This window comes from Haliotis rubra, unplaced genomic scaffold, assembly GCF_003918875.1.
Source record: "Haliotis rubra isolate DU_JTF1 unplaced genomic scaffold, ASM391887v1 Scf133, whole genome shotgun sequence".
Taxonomy (NCBI): Eukaryota; Metazoa; Mollusca; class Gastropoda; order Lepetellida; family Haliotidae; genus Haliotis; species Haliotis rubra.
The window spans coordinates 1,974,540-1,996,219 of record NW_025765259.1 but is presented as its reverse complement, the minus strand read 5'-3'; the positions used below and the strand labels follow the sequence as shown (position 1 = coordinate 1,996,219).

Sequence of the window (21,680 nt, the reverse complement as noted above, 5' to 3'; positions counted from 1 at the left end):
AAACACTCTTCGAACGAATCCCTGTCCTTGCAGTGAAATAAGGCCACCCATCGCGTCTGCTCCCTGAGGTCTTTCAACACCGAGTTGAACTTCTGCGTTAGTACCCAGACGCTGTGATTTGCGTGCCGGCCGGAGAAGGCCAGGTACGATAGCATGTCTCTCTTTTTTGTTATCTCACGATTAGCGCTGCAGTCGTCCAGTATGAACAGTGTAGACTCCCCTTTAAATTTCTCGTGAAGAGCTTTCAACCAGTCCTGCAGGCGTGTTCCCGGGTCGACTTTGTGTACGTCCGGGTCCGTCATCACCCAAGGTCTTTCCGTGTACGTTTTATTCATGCTCAGAGTAGGGCACATGATAACGATGTTATCAAACACATCCCTGTAGTACCCCTCCAACATATCCAACACGAAAACGGTCTTCCCACAGCCAGTCTGCCCGCACACTATGGCGCAGTGTGGGTCGCGGGGTAGCAATAGCTTGCTGGCAGGCAGTGATGGCTTGCCTACTAACATCAGTAGATGGCTTGCACGAATCTCCCATTGTCTATATTAAGTTGCGCGTCCATAATAACGTACAGATATAATTTCAACTTACCAGCGGGTTGAGCCTTCTTGGTAATCTGGATAGTAATCCCCTCGCTGCCATTGTCTATGCGAGCGGCCGCTACCGTGTAGTTTATCGTCATCCGTGGATCGCATGTCCAACCATAGGGCGTACTTGGTGGTCAGGTATTCACCGATCTTCACGGAGGATAGGTCCAGGTCTTTGGTTATGTGGTGTTGTTTGGCTGGTAGCTTTTTTATCTCATCCCACTGCTGGTATGGCCTCATACCATGACTGAACAGCTGGTTGGGCACGCCCTCGATGGTCACTTCCACCTTTTCAATCTCGGGGTTGAAAAACTTCTCGCTGTCCCTCCGGAACGGCTCGTAATCCTCCACGGGGACGACCAGGATGCCTTTCATCGATCGCGCCGGCACGTTCAGGTTGATATTCCACACAGTGTCGCTCTTATCTCGCACGACTGATCTATGCCTCAGTATGCGGTCGTACAGGATGGCCATCTTCCCAGAGTACTGGCTTCGAACCTGCCTGGCCAGCTCTGGGCTAGTGACCATGTCGAACTCCAGAGAGATGTTGTCTATGGCGTAACTGGCCTCATCACCGTTCGGCGTACGCACTACTTTGCTGTAGTCGTTAAACGTTAGCTCGTATTCAAGCCTATCACCCAGCGCGGCCTGGTAAAACGGCGCGTGTCCCGTGAGCAACTCGAAGTCGAGCGAGCGCACGCAGAACCGGTTCCCGTACGCTTGAGCGATGGCCTTTTCACCGTCCGTGATCTTGTCTAGCTGGTCTTGCGTGAAGGCATACCCTATGCGCGACCTGGTCGATTTGCTGATACCCTGGTACACGTCATTGACACGTTCTCCCTCGCTTTTCCAGAGATCCCCGTAGCAGTGAAACACGTCGCTGTCGTCGATGCTCAGCACCTCGTTACCGCTGATCTTGATGGTGGTTTTCTTGATGATGGCTCGACCTACGTTCCGCACTAGCTCACGTTTGTCGTTGGTGGAGGTCAACGTGAGGTTGAACGCCAGTCGAACCGTGCCTGGTACAATGAGGTCATTCTCGCCAAGGTTTGGGAAATCTAACCAGCAGAGTTTGATTCTGGTCTATCTTGCTGGGATTGTTGGTGATGGTCACCGACTGGCGCACGGCTCTGGCGCCTAGAGGCTCTCTTGATCTTCTGAAAGGATCTAGTTTTCTACCGTACATTGTTATATAAATGAAATATATTTTAATACTAAATAATGGCAGAGTACATACCTATGGATGATATGTGGGATGATAGTGCCCAGGCATTCGAGGATGACACCTCTTCATTCACTACCCCCTTAAGTACTGAACTTATACAGCCAGCTGTCAACGATTATTACAACGCAGTTGAAAATAGAGACAACATCAAGCCGTTGGGAAGGGACTATTCCAAGTTTACAGTCGATAATAAGGGCACGCTGCGATTGAAGGCTTACCCGGAGATCGATCTCATGAATAAGCGCACGAGAGAACCGCTTGCTTTGTCAACACTCACCAGTCGCCATGGGGGTCAGCTGATCCGTGATGAACTAGGCTTCATAGATTACGGCGGCGCGCGGTCAAAGCTTCCCCCAAAGGCCGTCCAAGATCTGCAAGCAGCCAGGGCCAATACTGGGGATGCTAAAGAAACGTCGGACAGTATCGAAAAACTATTGACCACGTACCATGACAAACCCTTGCCGGGTCTCGAATTTCCCCTGAGGGAACTGCGAGGCCTAGACGAAGCCTTGAAACATGTACGCGGAGAACTCGTGAACAACATGGGGAAACTTAATGAAATCGATGAGCACATCGCTCGCGAGAAAATAAAACTCACCGAAGCGGATGGTGATATGAAACGTCGTATCGAGGAGAGAATAAAAAACTTGGAAGACGAGAGACGGACTCGGTTGGAATCCGCTTCCTCTAACCGGGAAGCGCTCCGATCACAGATCAGTAGAGTACGGGAAACCATCGATCGAGTCCTAAATGAAGACACCACGCTAGCTGACAGGATTCGGATCCTGTTCCGAGAGCAAGGCATCACCATCGCCAGCATTCTGACTGCATTGGGCTTCATCATATCAACCCTGGTGGTGTCATTGACAGGGGGTAGCCCCACGCCTGCCGGCGGCGGTGGTAGCCCCACGCCTGCACCCACAGGTGGTGTCAAAGAGTGGATAAAAAAACTCGGGGAGGCCCTGGCTAAACTGGCTGGTAAGGCTGCCGAAGCCCTACCCGGCATCCTGGGTAGCATCGTCTCGTGGCTGCTGGGTGCTCTGGCTAAAACTGCCACGTGGCTTAGTCAAAACCTGTGGGCAGCCATTGTCGCCATGGTGGGTTTGGTGTACGTAGCGGCTAAGAAATTTTTAACCAAATAAGCCCCAAAGCTACCCCACCAACCACCAGGGCTGTTTTACGATCGATGTGCTGCTGATTGGAGGCTGCAGGCTGTGGGGCCACCCCCACAGGGGGTGTTGGTTGAACCCTAGGCTCCGGGGGTGGCGCCACTATACCCGTTTCACCGGTCGTGGGTGGTGGGACGTGGGGGACGTTGACATCGAGGTTGACGCCCAACTTTTGGTCCGCCGTGGCTACAACTATTTCGTTGTTGTAGCCCACCACTTTTTTTACTCTCAGTTGCATATCACTCGGAGCCATGTACAGCCCCACATCGAAGACGTAGTCGACTTTCGACCTGGCATATTCCAACACGTCTTGGTAGCGTTTGATGGCACTCGGGAGATCAACTGGAGCATTGATAGCATCCTCTACGTTGACAACGAACTGTTTCTGAGCGTCGTAAGCAGTCCCCTTACCGATAATACTGGAACGCGTTTGCGTCTGCGCACCCAACACCGCCCACACGTACGTTCGAATCGAGTCGTTTAAGCGTTCAGTGCCGGCACGAGTAAACCCTTTCGACGTGTCCAACATAAACTTTTTCCAGTCATCCGCTGCCCCTCCCTGATCAAACCTCCAGACTCTGTACTCCTTGTTGGCATTGAAAGCCATGTAACGGTCATCCCACTCGTTGGTTGTGAAGAGATGATACGACTTGTATCCCCAATCTTTCACCAGCAGTTTGCTGGCTTCCACAAGGGGCATTTGGTGAACGATGGGGATACCCAACCCGTGGTTCGGCCCCGGCAAACGCCAATCCGTCTTCGGGTTTAGTTCGAATTCGTTGCAAATACGTTCGTAGGCCCGCCTATCGTACTTGTTGTTTAATGGGTTCCATGCATTGTCCTGTGGGAGCGGGACGCTGATTTCTTTAAGGATACGCCTGACCTGGTAGTACACGTGGAACTTGAACACAGACTGACTCAGCGGTCCCCGCCGAGTGTCGGTCAATGTCACACCACACCCCGTTGTAGCGCACCACACGGCGAAGTTGAGTTGATTCTGCCAGAACTGCATCGGGTTGTTGAACCAAGCATGAACTACCTTAGCGTTAGTCACCGAAAATTTATACAGGCTGAACACATCTAAAAGCTGGGCGTTGAAATACATCCCATCAGCAACCGCGATCTTCATGGGTGAGAAATCTATGTCCAGTTTAGGGTAAAACACTCCAGGGGAGTAAGACACTCCTTGCGAGGATGCTCCTCCTTGGGAATACATTTTAAAACTATTATATAATGAGCATATATACTCTAACATGTACATAACACTTCCAGGAATAACGAGCGGTGAGGCCATTCAGCTGACGCACGCGATCGATAATACGTCCGGTCAACTCGAAGTCGCACTCTGCGATATCACCTACCTACCGCAATGGACTAACATCAACGCCAGCAACAATAAGCTGTTCGTTAGTGGAACTCGCAGCCAGATAACTGACGGCTACTACAGCGTGTGCTCGCTAAGCGATGAGGTCTTCAAACCCCTGGGAGCCGAACTCAAGATGAACGACTCAAACGGCACAGTGGTGTTAATCAACAACGGAAGAAACTCCTTGAGGCTCGGCCGGCCATTGGCGAGGACACTCGGTATGTCACCTGACGAGATAAAACCAACAACAACCGTCACAGGCACGAAGTTACCCGACCTAGTACCGTACCGAGAGCTGTACATTCATCTAGGTCAGGTGAGCACAACGTACAACATTCAAGGGGGTCACCCTTCCACTATACTGAGAGCCGTGCCGGTGAAAACGGAGAAATACAACGACGGTAGAACCGAGTCGTTTTCACCGCGGCAGTATAAGAGGTTGACTCAGGGCAACATACCTGAGCTGATAATATCGGTGTTAGATATAAATCATAATCCCGTGAATATAGGATACCTCAGCTTAACGCTTCACATAAAATGACCAGCGCACAAGGGCCCGGGGTGAAAAAATGCGTCAATGTGGGGATCTCCGACCTCGGGGACACACGCGGTTTCGACGCTCCCGGAGTAGATGGTAAATTGTACGCCTTGCAACTGAAAACAACATTTACAAACGCGTTGAAGTCCCTCCGGTGGAGCCCTAGGTGATATAGTAGATACCTCAAGAGCGGTAGTCAACACTAAGTACACCCTAGTCACCACCGGTAATGATAATTGGATAATATACCCATCGTTCGGGGCAAACTGTTCGACTTAGACGATGTTGAGAGCACTACCGTCGCCCGAAACAAGCCATATATGCTCGTCTTCACCGAAGATGACAAGTGGGTGTTGTTACCAGATAAAGACGACTGGTTTCTCAATATTAGGCTCGGCTCCCCCTATGTGTTCACGGATAACAAAGACAACCACCTAAACAAAGTCGTTAACAACGGAACCCTGCTCGTGGCTTACGTCCCGACTCAGAGACGTAGCGTAGTCATCAGCCCAGTCGCCAGTATGGCAGCCCACATGCTATCGAGTAAAGCGGGCATGCAAAACGTGACATTGCAGTTGGTGTCTGAATTTGAAGGCGTGGTCAGGATACTAGAGAGTCTACCGGCGAACTCAACACTGATCATCAAAGTCTACCTAGGGGAACCATCGGGGAATGATGTCGAGATCGTGAAGGGGATCAAACTTGGGTGGGTGAAACGACACCAGTATCACGTTTGCACAGTTTACGTGCGGGTGGGTGTCGGCTCCAACACCAGTCTGCAGGGTGTCACCGTGATCGTGGAAAACACTATATCACTAACCAAGATCTTCCTACCTGACAACATACACTTCATGGGGGGTGAAGTTAACCCCTGAACTATTATCAGAAAACCAGTTGGAAATTATATCGTAATAGTATTATAGCAATGACCAGTCATCGTCCCAACACTACGCTTAACGACCTAGGGGACATGGAGGGATTCGATCAGCCTGGTGAGGAAGGTGGCTCATACATCCTACACTTGAAAGACAACGTGTATAGGCGGGCAGCATTGGTCGATCATCTACCCAAGCCCACACTCGAGGGCTTAGGGGACACGGAGGGATTTGATCAATCTGGTGACGACATATACCTCCTACACTTGAAAGACAACGTGTATAGGCGGGTGCCGTTATTTTATTTTAAAGAGCCTGAATGGTTACTCAACTTAACCCTCGCCTCACCTTATATCTCATTAGACAAAGATGGTTATGTCTCTGAAATTAAGAACAACGGTACCTTGATCACGTCTTTCATTCCAACTGGAAAGGTGATACTTTCTGACTCCGAATATTTACCTAGGGACACCCTGTTAATTTCCCCCAGGCAATCCCAGTTAATAGCCACCCACCATCATAACATAGTAGGGGTTAAGGCTATGGAACCAGGCTCCACACTCATCGTAGAAGTCGCTCACAAGGGTAAGTTTGATTCAAATGAACATATCCCATCCCCAAACTTGCAGATTTTACCCGGTGTAACAATACGTTGGAGTGACTTAACTGTAGGACAAGGTTTTACACGTTGCAGATTCGTTATACGATTTGGAAGCTCCCAACAGGGATTACTACCCCCAATAATATACTGCTTTGGCGTTGAGATATACCAAAAGTTACCTATTGACCCTTCCCTTATCTACATATACGAGAATCTCAGTTTTATAAACCTCAGGTACATTGACCGACAACTAACTGAAACTCAATTAAAATATCTTTTGTAATATATATTATAGGATGGGGCTGTACCCAGTCATAGAGGAAGTAGCGAAGACCCTGGAAACCGTAGACGGGTTCCGCTTGAGGCAGTTATGTGATGTGAAACGCCAACTAGAACAAGACCGCGACACACGTAAAGCACTATGTAAAAAGTACCATAGAGCTTTCAATATCGTGGACGGGGCTGACACTGCCCTTATGGCAACCAGCATGGGACTAGGGGCGGCAGGTGTTGGGTTGTTAGCTACCATCGTGGCTGCACCTATAGTGCTAGGCATTGAAATAACAGCTGGGGTGGCAGGGGTGTTAGGGTTGGCGCTTAAGTTGGCATCACGCAGACTGCATCGTAAGGCATTGAAACACGATGAGATCAGGGTTCTGGCTGAAGCAAAGCTGAACACAGTAAGTGAGCGTATTTCCACTGCACTCACTGACAGTAAGATCTCAGAGGAGGAGTTTAGTTCAATCCTCTCTGAACTCACAAAATATAACAAAATGAAACAAGAGATTCGGTCCAAGTCTCGTAAGTCTACTATCAGCGAGGATGAGAAAAAAAAGTACATAGAACAAGGTGTGAAAAAAGCCCGGCAAGCCTTTATTACAAACACCAAAGAGATCATAGGCGATTCACATTAAACTGTTTCATCGAGGTAAACATGGCATAGTGCCATAGCGGCACGTTAGACGCAGCCCAGTATTGGATGGGGCAATACCCGTTACTTCCCCCATGCCCCCGGTAGCGCGGCTAGGAGGTGCGTTCGCATCCCCCAACTTTTGTAGTAGGGGTAATGGTAGCAAGAGCTAAGGGTCCGACCAAAGCCTTACTTGTGAAATAAGGCTTTGCAGAGGCTTTGGTTGAAAGTGATCCAGAACCCCCATTGTATATACTACCACACACCCAAACACCCACTCATCCACACACACACTCACCCACTCATCCACACACCAACACCCCACACGCCCAAACACCCACTCATCCACACACCCAAACACCCACTCATCCACACACCCACTCACCCACTCACACACACACACACTCACCCACACACCCACTCATCCACTCACCCACTCATCCACACACCCACTCACCCACTCATCCACACACCCACTCACCCACACACCCACTCATCCACTCACCCACTCACCCACTCACCCACTCACCCACACACCCACTCATCCACAAGCCCACTCATCCACACACCCACAAGCACAGTGGATTTCTGGTTGATGTTGTCGTCGCCGAGGACTGAGATGTAACAGGAGATGCGAGTTATCCTGAAGACAATATTTAACACTGAGCTGGCATGGCGGCCACAAACAGTCATTAGGGTCTTGCACTTGAATATTGATCTAAATATAGTTCTCATCAGTGAAAGAGTTGGGTTTTTAATTATTTCAAAGGAGCTGTTGTTATCTGATGAGATTTGTTGGTTTGTACTCCGTCGCACACAGCTTTATGACGTCAGACTGGATCCTTTTACAAAAAGCTTGTTAACACTGCGACAGTCGATCGATTGTGTTTAAGTTTAAGTTTCGATCACCTTAGCTCGAAGACCGGGACATCACAAAATGTAATCGATATTATGTGCACTACGCCACAGAGAGAGTTTGTCTAAGAGTTTGGTTTTCTTTAAATGTATCCATCCAGTAATAACAACTGACCATATCTTTTAATATTTAAAGTGATGTTTTATCTACCACATGTGTTTTCAAGAGGTTGACATTTTGCGGAAATGGTGTTCGTCTGTTTAGCTTCCTGTACTCGGAAAAGGAGCTGGCTGAGGTGGTCATTTTTTGTATTTTTATTTGCTTCTTTAAGGCTTGTATAGGCAGAGGCCATATAATAGATATGGTCTCTGGTATAGGCAATTAACTATATATGTAATGTCGCCGACGTGAAGATTTAAAACATTCGGGACTTCAAGAGAATCCCGACAAATTAGTCTTCTGCTTCTACATATATGGGCAAACATCCCACGACAGGCTGGGTGGCATTTACCGATGAACACTGGAGTGAGACCTGTCTGGCGTCTGGCGTCCCAGAGTGTGGGCTAAAGGCGATATTTTACGATTGCTTCCTGTGGTCGACGGTCTCTTCCACCTATGGTCTTAAGTTTTCGACCTGTTTGAGGCTGCTCAATGCGATAATCAAGCCTATGGTGAGTGACTGCATTTGCTCTGACAGACCACAATATGAATGGAAGATCCCTAAATATGGTTCAAATATAAAACGTATTTAATTGGAAATTTTAAACCCACAATATTCCACTATCCCAACCCCACAGTGATCCTTACTGCTCCCCATCTCACCCCAACACACACACAAATAACCCATCCCACACCTTTCATTGTCGTTTTGGGCTGGTTTGTTTTTTACAGGACGCCGACTCACACCCCACTCAACCAACCCTTCACACCACCGGTGTGCATGACGCTTGTTAGTTAGAAGAGATATCAATTTCAATATTTTGTCAGAAATTAATTAACCGAGATTGTGTTTTGTCTCGCATTCACGAATAGCCAGATGTATATTGGTTGCAGCAAAGACGTACGTATACGTCTTTGACTGCAGTATCAAACTCATGTTTCGTTCAAGTTGTTTTATATAAACCGTGGCCAAACTTCCGGTATATAATGAATTAATGAATGCTCCCTGGGTTGACAACATGGCAGATTGGAGAAGTAACAGAAACGGTTTGTTTACTTATTGCTGTTTGCTTTGATCACTTCTACCCACTTCACTCAAGTATTTATTTGGGCGTTGGACGTGTGGTCGTGCATTTTCTGGTAGACAATAGTCTTTCTTTTGGATTAGAGGGATAGTGAAAGAAACGACAGCCTGTCAATATCAACAGCTTTCAGTCAATGATGAGTTCCTGCCTGACAACAGTGCAGTTTTCTGTATCGCACTCACGAAACGAAAGACGTTGTTATCCATAAAAGTTGTTATAATTACACTTCCCAACTTCTAAAATGCCACTCAAAGAAGCTTTGAGTCAGAACTATTCAGTTTGACAGCCATCACTGGTGTCGTCAGAATGTCATCACCGCCTGTGTCAAAAACAGCCACCTGTAAGTCCTCCCCCATAACCACTGACTTGAGATTTTTATAACCATTTATATTATTTGATAAAATGGAAATACAGTATGTGTCAATTTATGGTTAGGGAAAGGGTTTTAATATGACACTGTGATTACAGATGGAAAGCCTGACTTGATGGCTGAAATCACTGGGATGAAATTATCAGCCTCAATGACTTAATCGATTGTGTACCCATAATAGACTACCTCGATGTAACAATGCTCCTTATATTTCTTTCTTATTGATTTGATTCAGAGTTGATAATGTTCGGGAAGGTGATGTATGGTTAGATTGTTAGCAGACATTACAAATGGACATTTGGTGTCAGTAACTAAATAATTCCCATAAAAAGTAGGCAGGAAATCATTGTCAGTTTTGTAAGTTTCAAGTCAAATTCTATCAGTATTATCCAGCAGGAAGAGGGTGAAAAGGAAATTATGTGTGCAATGTACACTGCCAGTCGATTGAAACCCGATTTTGATTCTTAACTAAACTATTTTGACACAAATGGATTACAATGTGTCCGCACACAACAGGGGTGTGGTCGAAGCAAGCCCTCTGATTTTAAGTATTTTCAGTGCAATATCTTTATCAATCTGGATAGTGATTTTTGCTGACATGTTACTGAAAGGTGACTGTACCTTTAGTCACTGTCAGATTGATTTATCTGATAACATTGATAACGTCACCCGAACACAACCGCCCTCAGAATCAACATGCAAAATGTGTGGCATGGATGTGCTCCACTCTTCACATATCCACCCTGATCGGTGTAAACCCACCTGTAATCATTCCTCTGGCACAACAAGCGGGTCCTAACTTCATGTTTATGGATGATAATGCCTGTCCATGGATGATAATGCCCGAGAAAGAGTTGTAAATGATGTTGTTTAGATCAACATCACACATATGGACTGGCCTGCAAGGTCACCTGATCTTAATCCCACTGAACATGCTTGGGGTATTGTTGGAAGTCGTGTTTACAGTCTCCATGTTCACCCCACACTCTGGATGACCTGGAGCAGGCGTTACAGAGAGAATGGCAGATCAGGCCACAACAACAACTTGAAAGGCTCATTTGGTCAATGCAAAGACGTGTAGAAGCTTGCATTTGTGCTAATGGTGGTCATACATGTTACTGAACACTGCTTCACTGTCCAAAACTTACTTGAACCTTAATGTTAAAAACATTTTGCTCCACCAAAGCAGCACATCTTGCACGACTGTTTCACGGGTACATGCTTTTGATGATTTGTAAGTCTATTATTGCTCAATACCATTTTATTTCATTTTGTTAATCGTGTGTACATACGTTCCACCTTTCTATTGCATCATTCCATGATTTGCAATTTCAGTAAATGAAAATGTAATGAGACTAAAAGTTTGTGTTGCTTAACTTTTTGTGACGAGTTATCTATATTCAGTAAACTCCATTGTTGTGCATTATGATGAAAAATACTGACTTAAAGATAGATGTGTATGTTAGTCCCTATTTATGATACATTTAGTACCATGAATAAAGTTGAAAGCAAACTGTAGAATATATACAAATTAACCATGCCTTCAGACACTGGCGCTTGCTATAAAAAAGAGCCCCCCTTACCCTGCATTTTTAATCAGTTGTAACAGCCTTAGTAAAAAAGTTATCACTTGTCAGTGTGTATTCACAGTATTCTGTGTGTGCTTTCAGGCAAGACAGAGGAGATTCTCGACCATGAGAACCAGCAGAGAGTTGATGGCTTGGCGGGAAAGATCTCCAGATTGAAAGGGGTGAGCATGTTTCTATCATCTTTCATGACCTGACATATAACTTGGATGTGGTCTGATACTACCATGACCTGACCATTATTATAAGTAGTAGTACTGAATATTTATAAAGCGCACATATTCACACACTAGTGCATGCTCAAGGCACTGGTATTTTTTCCCTCGATCATTGGATGTCAATCTCAACGGCACTTCTCTTAATCTTATCATCATGGGGATCATACAACTCTTGCAGCCACTAGGCACACCGAGTTAGTGTGGCTTTCTCATCCTAACAAGGTACCCATTCACAGCTGGGTGGACTGGGACACATAGTCAAAGTACTTTGTCCAAGTTTACTGCAAGTTGCTGTACCTGCAACTAGGTGTTTGCACATATTCATGTGGCCACCATCTGGTCATTTTCCAACGGATTCGTGGGTTTTTTTAAGTGCACAAGGTTGTGTACTGTACACTAGGGGTTGTGACAACTCTGAAAGAATCTGCACACAAAGTTGACTCCAAGGTTTTTACACCCAGTCACATGTGGGCTCGATCCCGGCACCTCATGCTTGCCGGATCATTAGCCTGACGCCTTAACCAGCTCGCCCACCACGTCCCCAAATGTGTAGTGGTGTCCGTTATTACCATGACCTGATATATGACATGTGGCTGTACCCTGATATATGACATGTGGCTGTGACCTGATATATGACATGTGGCTGTGACCTGATATATGACCATGCACTAACCACATGATATTTTTCAGATTGCTCTGGACTTGGAAACAGAGTCTCGAGACTCAAACCGATACCTGGATGGAATGGTAAGGCCATATGCTCACTGGAAGTTTTGCTTCCAACCTCCCCACCCCTCTGATTGAAGCAAGGCTTCCTATGCTGATGTTGATGTCCATGTTGGAAGTCACTAGCACAGGTTGTTGTCACTGACGGGGGGCTTAGCCAGATTTTTGCATTACAAGCCCCTGTGGTTACCAATCCCAGAAAATCCTTTCCCAGTGAGTTGGATTTTCAGAATTGTTTTCAGCATGACATTCTTGGACATGACCTTATCATTATGCAAAAATGTACAAGCGATTATTATCAAAAAGTTGTAAACTGAAAGCATGGAAGTGTCCTGTTGTCCAGTTTGTGCAGTCACTGATTAGATCATTCCTCACAAATATGTCAACCAAGGTAGATCCTTATATAAGTGTCTGTTTAACTGACATTTCAACCAGTAATTGTTATGATTGTCTAAGTAATCTCCTTTCCTTCTGTCGCCAGCAAGATGACTTCGGCAGCACGCAGGGTTTGTTGTCCGGCAGTGTGACACGTATCACCAGCATGGTGAACTCCGGCAAGGGCAACCGGAAAGTCATGTGCTACATCATCATCGGACTTGTGTCTCTGTTCTTCCTTGCCTATTACCTGGTATCCAAGGTAACAGCAGGATGAATGCTGTGGCGCCAACAGGCATGGGATAAGAGTGGGAGTATTCAGGACGGGACAGATACAGACTGACTACATTGTGTTGTTTGTGGTGTTCCGGGCAGCACTGCTTTGTGGGTTTATGATCAGACACAATCTTATTTCTTTTAGTTTCTTGTGGGATTTTAAGGATATTAATGGGAAACTAACTACATTTTGACCAGATTGCAGTCCTAGTTTGAATCAAGTAAACATGCAAATCATTTGTTTGTTATCTGTCACTATAACCCCAGTCACATGCTATTGTCCATATTCAATGTTACACACGACGCCAAGACACAGACTTCGCTACACAGTCATTACACTGATTACAGACTCTACACATTACACAGTCTGCATTACAGACTCCGTTACACAGTCTGCATTACATTGCTCAAGACACAGACACAGTCTGTATTACACAGACTACACAGACATCATCATTACACAGTCTGCATTACAGACTCCGACATCACACAGACATCATTACACAGACATCTTACACAGTCTGCATTACAGACTCCGCTACACAGACTCCGCTACACAGACATCATTACACAGTCTGCACTACAGACTCCGCTACACAGACATCATTACACAGTCTGCATTACAGACTCCTCTACACAGCATCACACAGACACAGACATCATTACACAGTCTGCATTACACAGACTCCGCTACACAGACATCATTACACAGTCTGCATTACAGACTCCGCTCACAGACTAAACAGACATCATTACACAGTCTGCATTACAGACTCCGCTACACAGACTCCGCTAAACAGACATCATTACACAGTCTGCATTACACAGACTCCTCTACACAGACATCATTACACAGTCTGCATTACAGACTCCGCTACACAGACATCATTACACAATCTGCATTACACAGACTCCGCTACACAGACATCATTACACAGATTCATACACAGACATCATTACACAGATTCCGCACACAGACATCATTACACAGTCTGACTACGCTTACACAGACATCATTACACAGACTCCGCTACACAGACATCATTACACAGTCTGCATTACACAGACTACGCTACACAGACATCATTACACAGACTCTGCTACACAGACATCATTACACAGTCTGCATTACAGACTCCGCTACACAGACATCATTACACAATCTGCATTACACAGACATCTTTACGCAGTCTGCATTACACAGACTCCGCTACACAGACGTCATTACACAGACTCCGCTACACAGACATCATTACACAGTCTGCATTACACAGACATCATTACACAGTCTGCATTACAGTTTCAACTACACAGTCTGCATTACACAGACGTCATTACACAGACTCCACTACACAGACATCATTACACAGTCTGCATTACACAGACTCCGCTACACAGCCGTCATTACACAGTCTCCGCTACACAGACATCATTACACAGTCTGCATTACAGTTTCAACTACACAGTCTGCATTACACAGACTCTGTTACATAGACTCCATTTTGTGTTCTGCGTTACACAAACGCCATTTACACAGTCTCCATTACACAGCCTCCATTACACAGGTTTTTAATCTCAACAGATACAGACAATTCACCCTTAAAACAGAGTTGCCTGCTGAACCGAGTTTTTCTTCAGCATTTTGATAGGCAGTTTGATGAAGTGGTCTGGACCTTAGTAGTGTTGGGAACAAAACATCTGGAATTCACCGACATGACATCAATGATCTGTAGAGGCATTGTTGCATACTGGGTCAAGTTTCATCAAACATGAAAATTGGATGGAAAATACCAGTTGTGTCCACAGCATCACTAAGGACCTATTTATTGATGCTGGGGACTAAACAAATATGTTACTATCATTGATGGTAAACAAGACTGTTTGTAGTTCTAAACTGAGCATATATTTTTGTTGGATTTGAACTGTGATGTTAATTAATGATTTTCCCAATATGATTGCTAGAACAAAAGTCATGACAAAAGATATGTGATAATATTGTAACCGTGGCAAAAAAGTAGTACATTTACATTTTGCTGTACAATATGAACATTTGAAGTTAATCTATTAAACATACATAGTCCAAACATGCAGGATAGAAATGCTGTACAATTGGGATTGATTATGTAATAAGGCTGCAGCACGATCACCAGAAGGTCATAAATTTGTCATGTTTACATTTTGTGTATGAGACTAAGTGTAGATAATAATCACATTATTTTTAGATTTAAAGAGAAGTTTCCTGACTTTCTGTTACATTTCGTGTGTAAAAACAAATGCTCAAATTCCCTTCCTAATACTTCTGAACTAAAAAGTACCTCCTTAGTGCACATCATATGCAAAAATATGTTTAGTACCAGTTTTATTCTCTATCCTTTTCATAAGGTCATGCCACAACATGTGTACAACATGTGTACATTCAAATATCAAATGGAAGATATTTTCAGTGTCAGAACATAGTGAAGATGTTATGATTAGCTGTACATATTGGATCAAGTCCATGAGTTCTATGAAAATGTATGTTCATGTTTCTATATCAATGTCATTTTCCTAATTTCATTGATTTTCGTCAATTTTCTTTTAATGTATTTTCATTTATTGAATTGGAATCAATTAGCCTTCATCCATGTTCCTCTCACTCAGAGAGTTCTATCGGTTTCTTGCCATGTGAGCCACCCTTCTTGGGGCATCAGTGTTCAGTGTTAATGAATTCATGGCTTATGTCATTGTATGTGCAGAAGCTTACTTGTTACATTAGTCTGAGTATGTACATCTATATCTTTTAGGACATATGAACCCTTGAGTGTAGGGGTCATAAATGTGTTGTACACAGGTTTTAGTCATATCTCTGTAAATATTGTAAATGTATATATGAACACAGAGGGAAGATGTGTACATACTGAAAGGAACAGGATGGGAGAAATAAAGCTTTAAAATACACCATTTCTTGCTTTATTTCATGCATATGTGTGTGTGTGGATTGTGAAGGATGGAGGGATATATCACACTCAATATATTCCTGATGTATTCACATCATTAACTGGGATATAACACATGCACCACTTCAGGCTCTCCTTCAACATCAAACTGGGATATAACACATGCACCACTACAGGCTCTCCCTTCCACATCAAACTGGGATATAACACATGCACCACTTCAGGCTCACCTTCAACGTCAAACTGGGATATAACACATGCACCACTACAACCTCTCCTTCCACATCAAACTGGGATATAACACATGCACCACTTCAGGCTCTCCTTCCACATCAAACTGGGATATAACACATGCACCACTACAGGCTCTCCTCCTTCAACATCAAACTGGGATATAACACATGCACCACTGGGATATACAGGCTCTCCCTTCCACATCAAACTGGGATATAACACATGCACCACTACAGGCTCTCCTTCCACATCAAACTGGGATATAACACATGCACCACTACAGGCTCTCCTTCCACATCAAACTGGGATATAACACATGCACCACTACAGGCTCTCCTTCCACATCAAACTGGGATATAACACATGCACCACTACAGGCTCTCCTTCCACATCAAACTGGGATATAACACATGCACCACTACAACCTCTCCTTCCACATCAAACTGGGATATAACACATGCACCACTACAGGCTCTCCTTCAACATCAAACTGGGATATAACACATGCACCACTACAGGCTCTCCTTCCACATCAAACTGGGATATAACACATGCACCACTACAGGCTCTCCTTCCACATCAAACTGGGATATAACACATGCACCACTACAGGCTCTCCTTCCACATCAAACTGGGATATAACACATGCACCACTACAGGCTCTCCTTCCACATCAAACTGGGATATAACACATGCACCACTACAACCTCTCCTTCCACATCAAACTGGGATATAACACATGCACCACTACAACCTCTCCTTCCACATCAAACTGGGATATAACACATGCACCACTACAACCTCTCCTTCCACATCAAACTGGGATATAACACATGCACCACTACAACCTCTCCTTCCACATCAAACTGGGATATAACACATGCACCACTACAGGCTCTCCTTCCACATCAAACTGGGATATAACACATGCACCACTACAGGCTCTCTCCTTCCACATCAAACTGGGATATAACACATGCACCACTTCAGGCTCTCCTTCCTTCCACATCAAACTGGGATATAACACATGCACCACTACAGGCTCTCCTTCCACATCAAACTGGGATATAACACATGCACCACTACAGGCTCTCCTTCCACATCAAACTGGGATATAAACACATGCACCACTTCAGGCTCTCCTTCCTTCCACATCAAACTGGGATATAACACCACTACATGCACCACTTGATATAACACATGGCCACTCTCCTTCCACATCAAACTGGGATATAACACATGCACACCACTACAGGCTCTCCTTCCACATCAAACTGGGATATAACACATGCACCACTACAACCTCTCCTTCCACATCAAACTGGGATATAACACATGCACCACTACAGGCTCTCCTTCCACATCAAACTGGGATATAACACATGCACCACTTCAGGCTCACCTTCAACATCAAACTGGGATATAACACATGCACCACTACAGGCTCTCCTTCCACATCAAACTGGGATATAACACATGCACCACTACAGGCTCTCCTTCCACATCAAACTGGGATATAACACATGCACCACTACAGGCTCTCCTTCCACATCAAACTGGGATATAACACATGCACCACTACAGGCTCTCCTTCCACATCCTGGGATATAACACATGCACACTCAACATCAAACTGGGATATAACACATGCACCACTACAACCTCTCCTTCCACATCAAACTGGGATATAACACATGCACCACTTCAGGCTCTCCTTCCAACAAACTGGGATATAACACATGCACCACTTAGGCTCTCCTTCCACATCAAACTGGGATATAACACATGCAATCACTACAGGCTCTCCTTCCACATCAAACTGGGATATAACACATGCACCACTACAGGCTCTCCTTCCACATCAAACTGGGATATAACACATGCACCACTACAGGCTCTCCTTCCACATCAAACTGGGATATAACACATGCACCACTACAGGCTCTCCTTCCACATCAAACTGGGATATAACACATGCACCACTTTAAGTCTCTCTCCTTCCACATCAAACTGGGATATAACACATGCACCACTACAGGCTCTCCTTCCACATCAAACTGGGATATAACTACATGCACCACTACAGGCTTCACCACATCAAACTGGATATAACACATGCACCACTCAACCTCCTTCCACATCAAACTGGGATATAACACATGCACCACTACAGGCTCTCCTTCCACATCAAACTGGGATATAACACATGCACCACTACAGGCTCTCCTTCCACATCAAACTGGGATATAACACATGCACCACTACAGGCTCTCCTTCCACATCAAACTGGGATATAACACATGCACCACTACAGGCTCTCCTTCCACATCAAACTGGGATATAACACATGCACCACTTCAGGCTCTCCTTCCACATCAAACTGGGATATAACACATGCACCACTTCAGGCTCTCCTTCCACATCAAACTGGGATATAACACATGCACCACTACAGGCTCTCCTTCCACATCAAACTGGGATATAACACATGCACCACTACAGGCTCTCCTTCACATCAAACTGGGATATAACACATGCACCACTACAACTATGCTTCCACATCAAACTGGGATATAACACATGCACCACTTCAGGCTCTCCTTCAACATCAAACTGGGATATAACACATGCACCACTTCAGGCTCTCCTTCCACATCAAACTGGGATATAACACATGCACCACTTCAGGCTCTCCTTCCACATCAAACTGGGATATAACACATGCACCACTACAGGCTCTCCTTCCACATCAAACTGGGATATAACACCACTGCACTCACTTCCACATCAAACTGGGATATAACACATGCACCACTACTCTCCACACATCAAACTGGGATATAACATATGCACCACTACAACCTCTCCTTCCACATCAAACTGGGATATAACACATGCACCACTTCAGGCTCTCCTTCCACATCAAACTGGGATATAACACATGCACCACTACAGGCTCTCCTTCCACATCAAACTGGGATATAACACATGCACCACTACAGGCTCTCCTTCCACATCAAACTGGGATATAACACATGCACCACTACAGGCTCTCCTTCCACATCAAACTGGGATATAACACATGCACCACTACAGGCTCTCCTTCCACATCAAACTGGGATATAACACATGCACCACTACAGGCTCTCCTTCCACATCAAACTGGGATATAACACATGCACCACTACAGGCTCTCCTTCCACATCAAACTGGGATATAACACATGCACCACTACAGGCTCTCCTTCCACATCAAACTGGGATATAACACATGCACCACTACAGGCTCTCCTTCCACATCAAACTGGGATATAACACATGCACCACTACAGGCTCTCCTTCCACATCAAACTGGGATATAACACATGCACCCACTACAGGCTCTCCTTCCACATCAAACTGGGATATAACACATGCACCACTACAGGCTCTCCTTCCACATCAAACTGGGATATAACACATGCACCACTTCAGGCTCTCCTTCCACATCAAACTGGGATATAACACATGCACCACTACAGGCTCTCCTTCCACATCAAACTGGGATATAACACATGCACCACTCCTTCAACATCTCTCACATGCACCACTACAGGCTCTCCTTCATCAAACTGGGATATAACACATGCACCACTACAGGCTCTCCTTCCACATCAAACTGGGATATAACACATGCACCACTACAGGCTCTCCTTCCACATCAAACTGGGATATAACATGCACATGCACCACTACAGGCTCTCCTTCCACATCAAACTGGGATATAACACATGCACCACTCTCAACCTCTCCTTCCACATCAAACTGGGATATAACACATGCACCACTACAGGCTCTCCTTCCACATCAAACTGGGATATAACACATGCACCACTACAGGCTCTCCTTCCACATCAAACTGGGATATAACACATGCACCACTACAGGCTCTCCTTCCACATCAAACTGGGATATAACACATGCACCACTGCACTCTCTTCCACATCAAACTCATGCACCACTCCTCTCCTTCATCAAACTGGGATATAACACATGCACCACTACAGGCTCTCCTTCCACATCAAACTGGGATATAACACATGCACCACTACAGGCTCTCCTTCCACATCAAACTGGGATATAACACATGCACCACTACAGGCTCTCCTTCCATATCAAACTGGGATATAACACATGCACCACTACAGGCTCTCCTTCCATCAAACTGGGATATAACACATGCACCACTACAGGCTCTCCTTCCACATCAAACTGGGATATAACACATGCACCACTACAGGCTCTCCTTCCACATCAAACTGGGATATAACACATGCACCACTACAGGCTCTCCTTCCACATCAAACTGGGATATAACACATGCACCACTACAGGCTCTCCTTCCACATCAAACTGGGATATAACACATGCACCACTACAGGCTCTCCTTCCACATCAAACTGGGATATAACACATGCACCACTACAGGCTCTCCTTCCACATCAAACTGGGATATAACACATGCACCACTACAGGCTCTCCTTCCACATCAAACTGGGATATAACACATGCACCACTACAGGCTCTCCTTCCACATCAAACTGGGATATAACACATGCACCACTACAGGCTCTCCTTCCACATCAAACTGGGATATAACACATGCACCACTACAGGCTCTCCTTCCACATCAAACTGGGATATAACACATGCACCACTACAGGCTCTCCTTCCACATCAAACTGGGATATAACACATGCACCACTACAGGCTCTCCTTCCACATCAAACTGGGATATAACACATGCACCACTACAGGCTCTCCTTCCACATCAAACTGGGATATAACACATGCACCACTACAGGCTCTCCTTCCACATCAAACTGGGATATAACACATGCACCACTACAGGCTCTCCTTCCTTCCACATCAAACTGGGATATAACACATGCACCACTACAGGCTCTCCTTCCACATCAAACTGGGATATAACACATGCACCACTACAGGCTCTCCTTCCACATCAAACTGGGATATAACACATGCACCACTACAGGCTCTCCTTCCACATCAAACTGGGATATAACACATGCACCACTACAGGCTCTCCTTCCACATCAAACTGGGATATAACACATGCACCACTACAGGCTCTCCTTCCACATCAAACTGGGATATAACACATGCACCACTACAGGCTCTCCTTCAACATCACAACTGGGATATAACACATGCACCACTACAGGCTCTCCTTCCACATCAAACTGGGATATAACACATGCACCACTACAGGCTCTCCTTCCACATCAAACTGGGATATAACACATGCACCACTACAGGCTCTCCTTCCACATCAAACTGGGATATAACACATGCACCACTACAGGCTCTCCTTCCACATCAAACTGGGATATAACACATGCACCACTACAGGCTCTCCTTCCACATCAAACTGGGATATAACACATGCACCACTACAGGCTCTCCTTCCACATCAAACTGGGATATAACAACCACTACAGGCTCTCCTTCCATCAAACTGGGATATAACACATGCACCACTACAGGCTCTCCTTCCACATCAAACTGGGATATAACACATGCACC

General features: G+C 45.4%; 1 protein-coding gene across 1 annotated transcript; it reads left to right on the top strand.

Moving 5' to 3' along the window:
* Positions 1-9,263: 9,263 nt before the first annotated feature.
* LOC124267696 (BET1-like protein) lies at positions 9,264-13,143 on the top strand. The gene is made up of 4 exons (XM_046702679.1): positions 9,264-9,336; positions 11,415-11,494; positions 12,239-12,295; positions 12,756-13,143. The coding sequence occupies exons 1-4, from the start codon at positions 9,285-9,287 to the stop codon at positions 12,924-12,926; spliced, it is 360 nt and encodes a 119-aa protein (XP_046558635.1). The 5' UTR covers positions 9,264-9,284; the 3' UTR covers positions 12,927-13,143.
* Positions 13,144-21,680: the final 8,537 nt, after the last annotated feature.

What these genes read in the sequence shown, in the direction of transcription:
- LOC124267696 (XM_046702679.1), top strand. Translation starts at nt 9,285, where the DNA reads ATGAATGCTCCCTGGGTTGACAACATGGCAGATTGGAGAAGTAACAGA. An exon ending in TTGGAGAAGTAACAGAAACG is followed by an intron (nt 9,337 to 11,414) that starts GTTTGTTTACTT and finishes GTGTGCTTTCAG; the next exon opens with GCAAGACAGAGGAGATTCTC. An exon ending in ACCGATACCTGGATGGAATG is followed by an intron (nt 12,296 to 12,755) that starts GTAAGGCCATAT and finishes TTCTGTCGCCAG; the next exon opens with CAAGATGACTTCGGCAGCAC.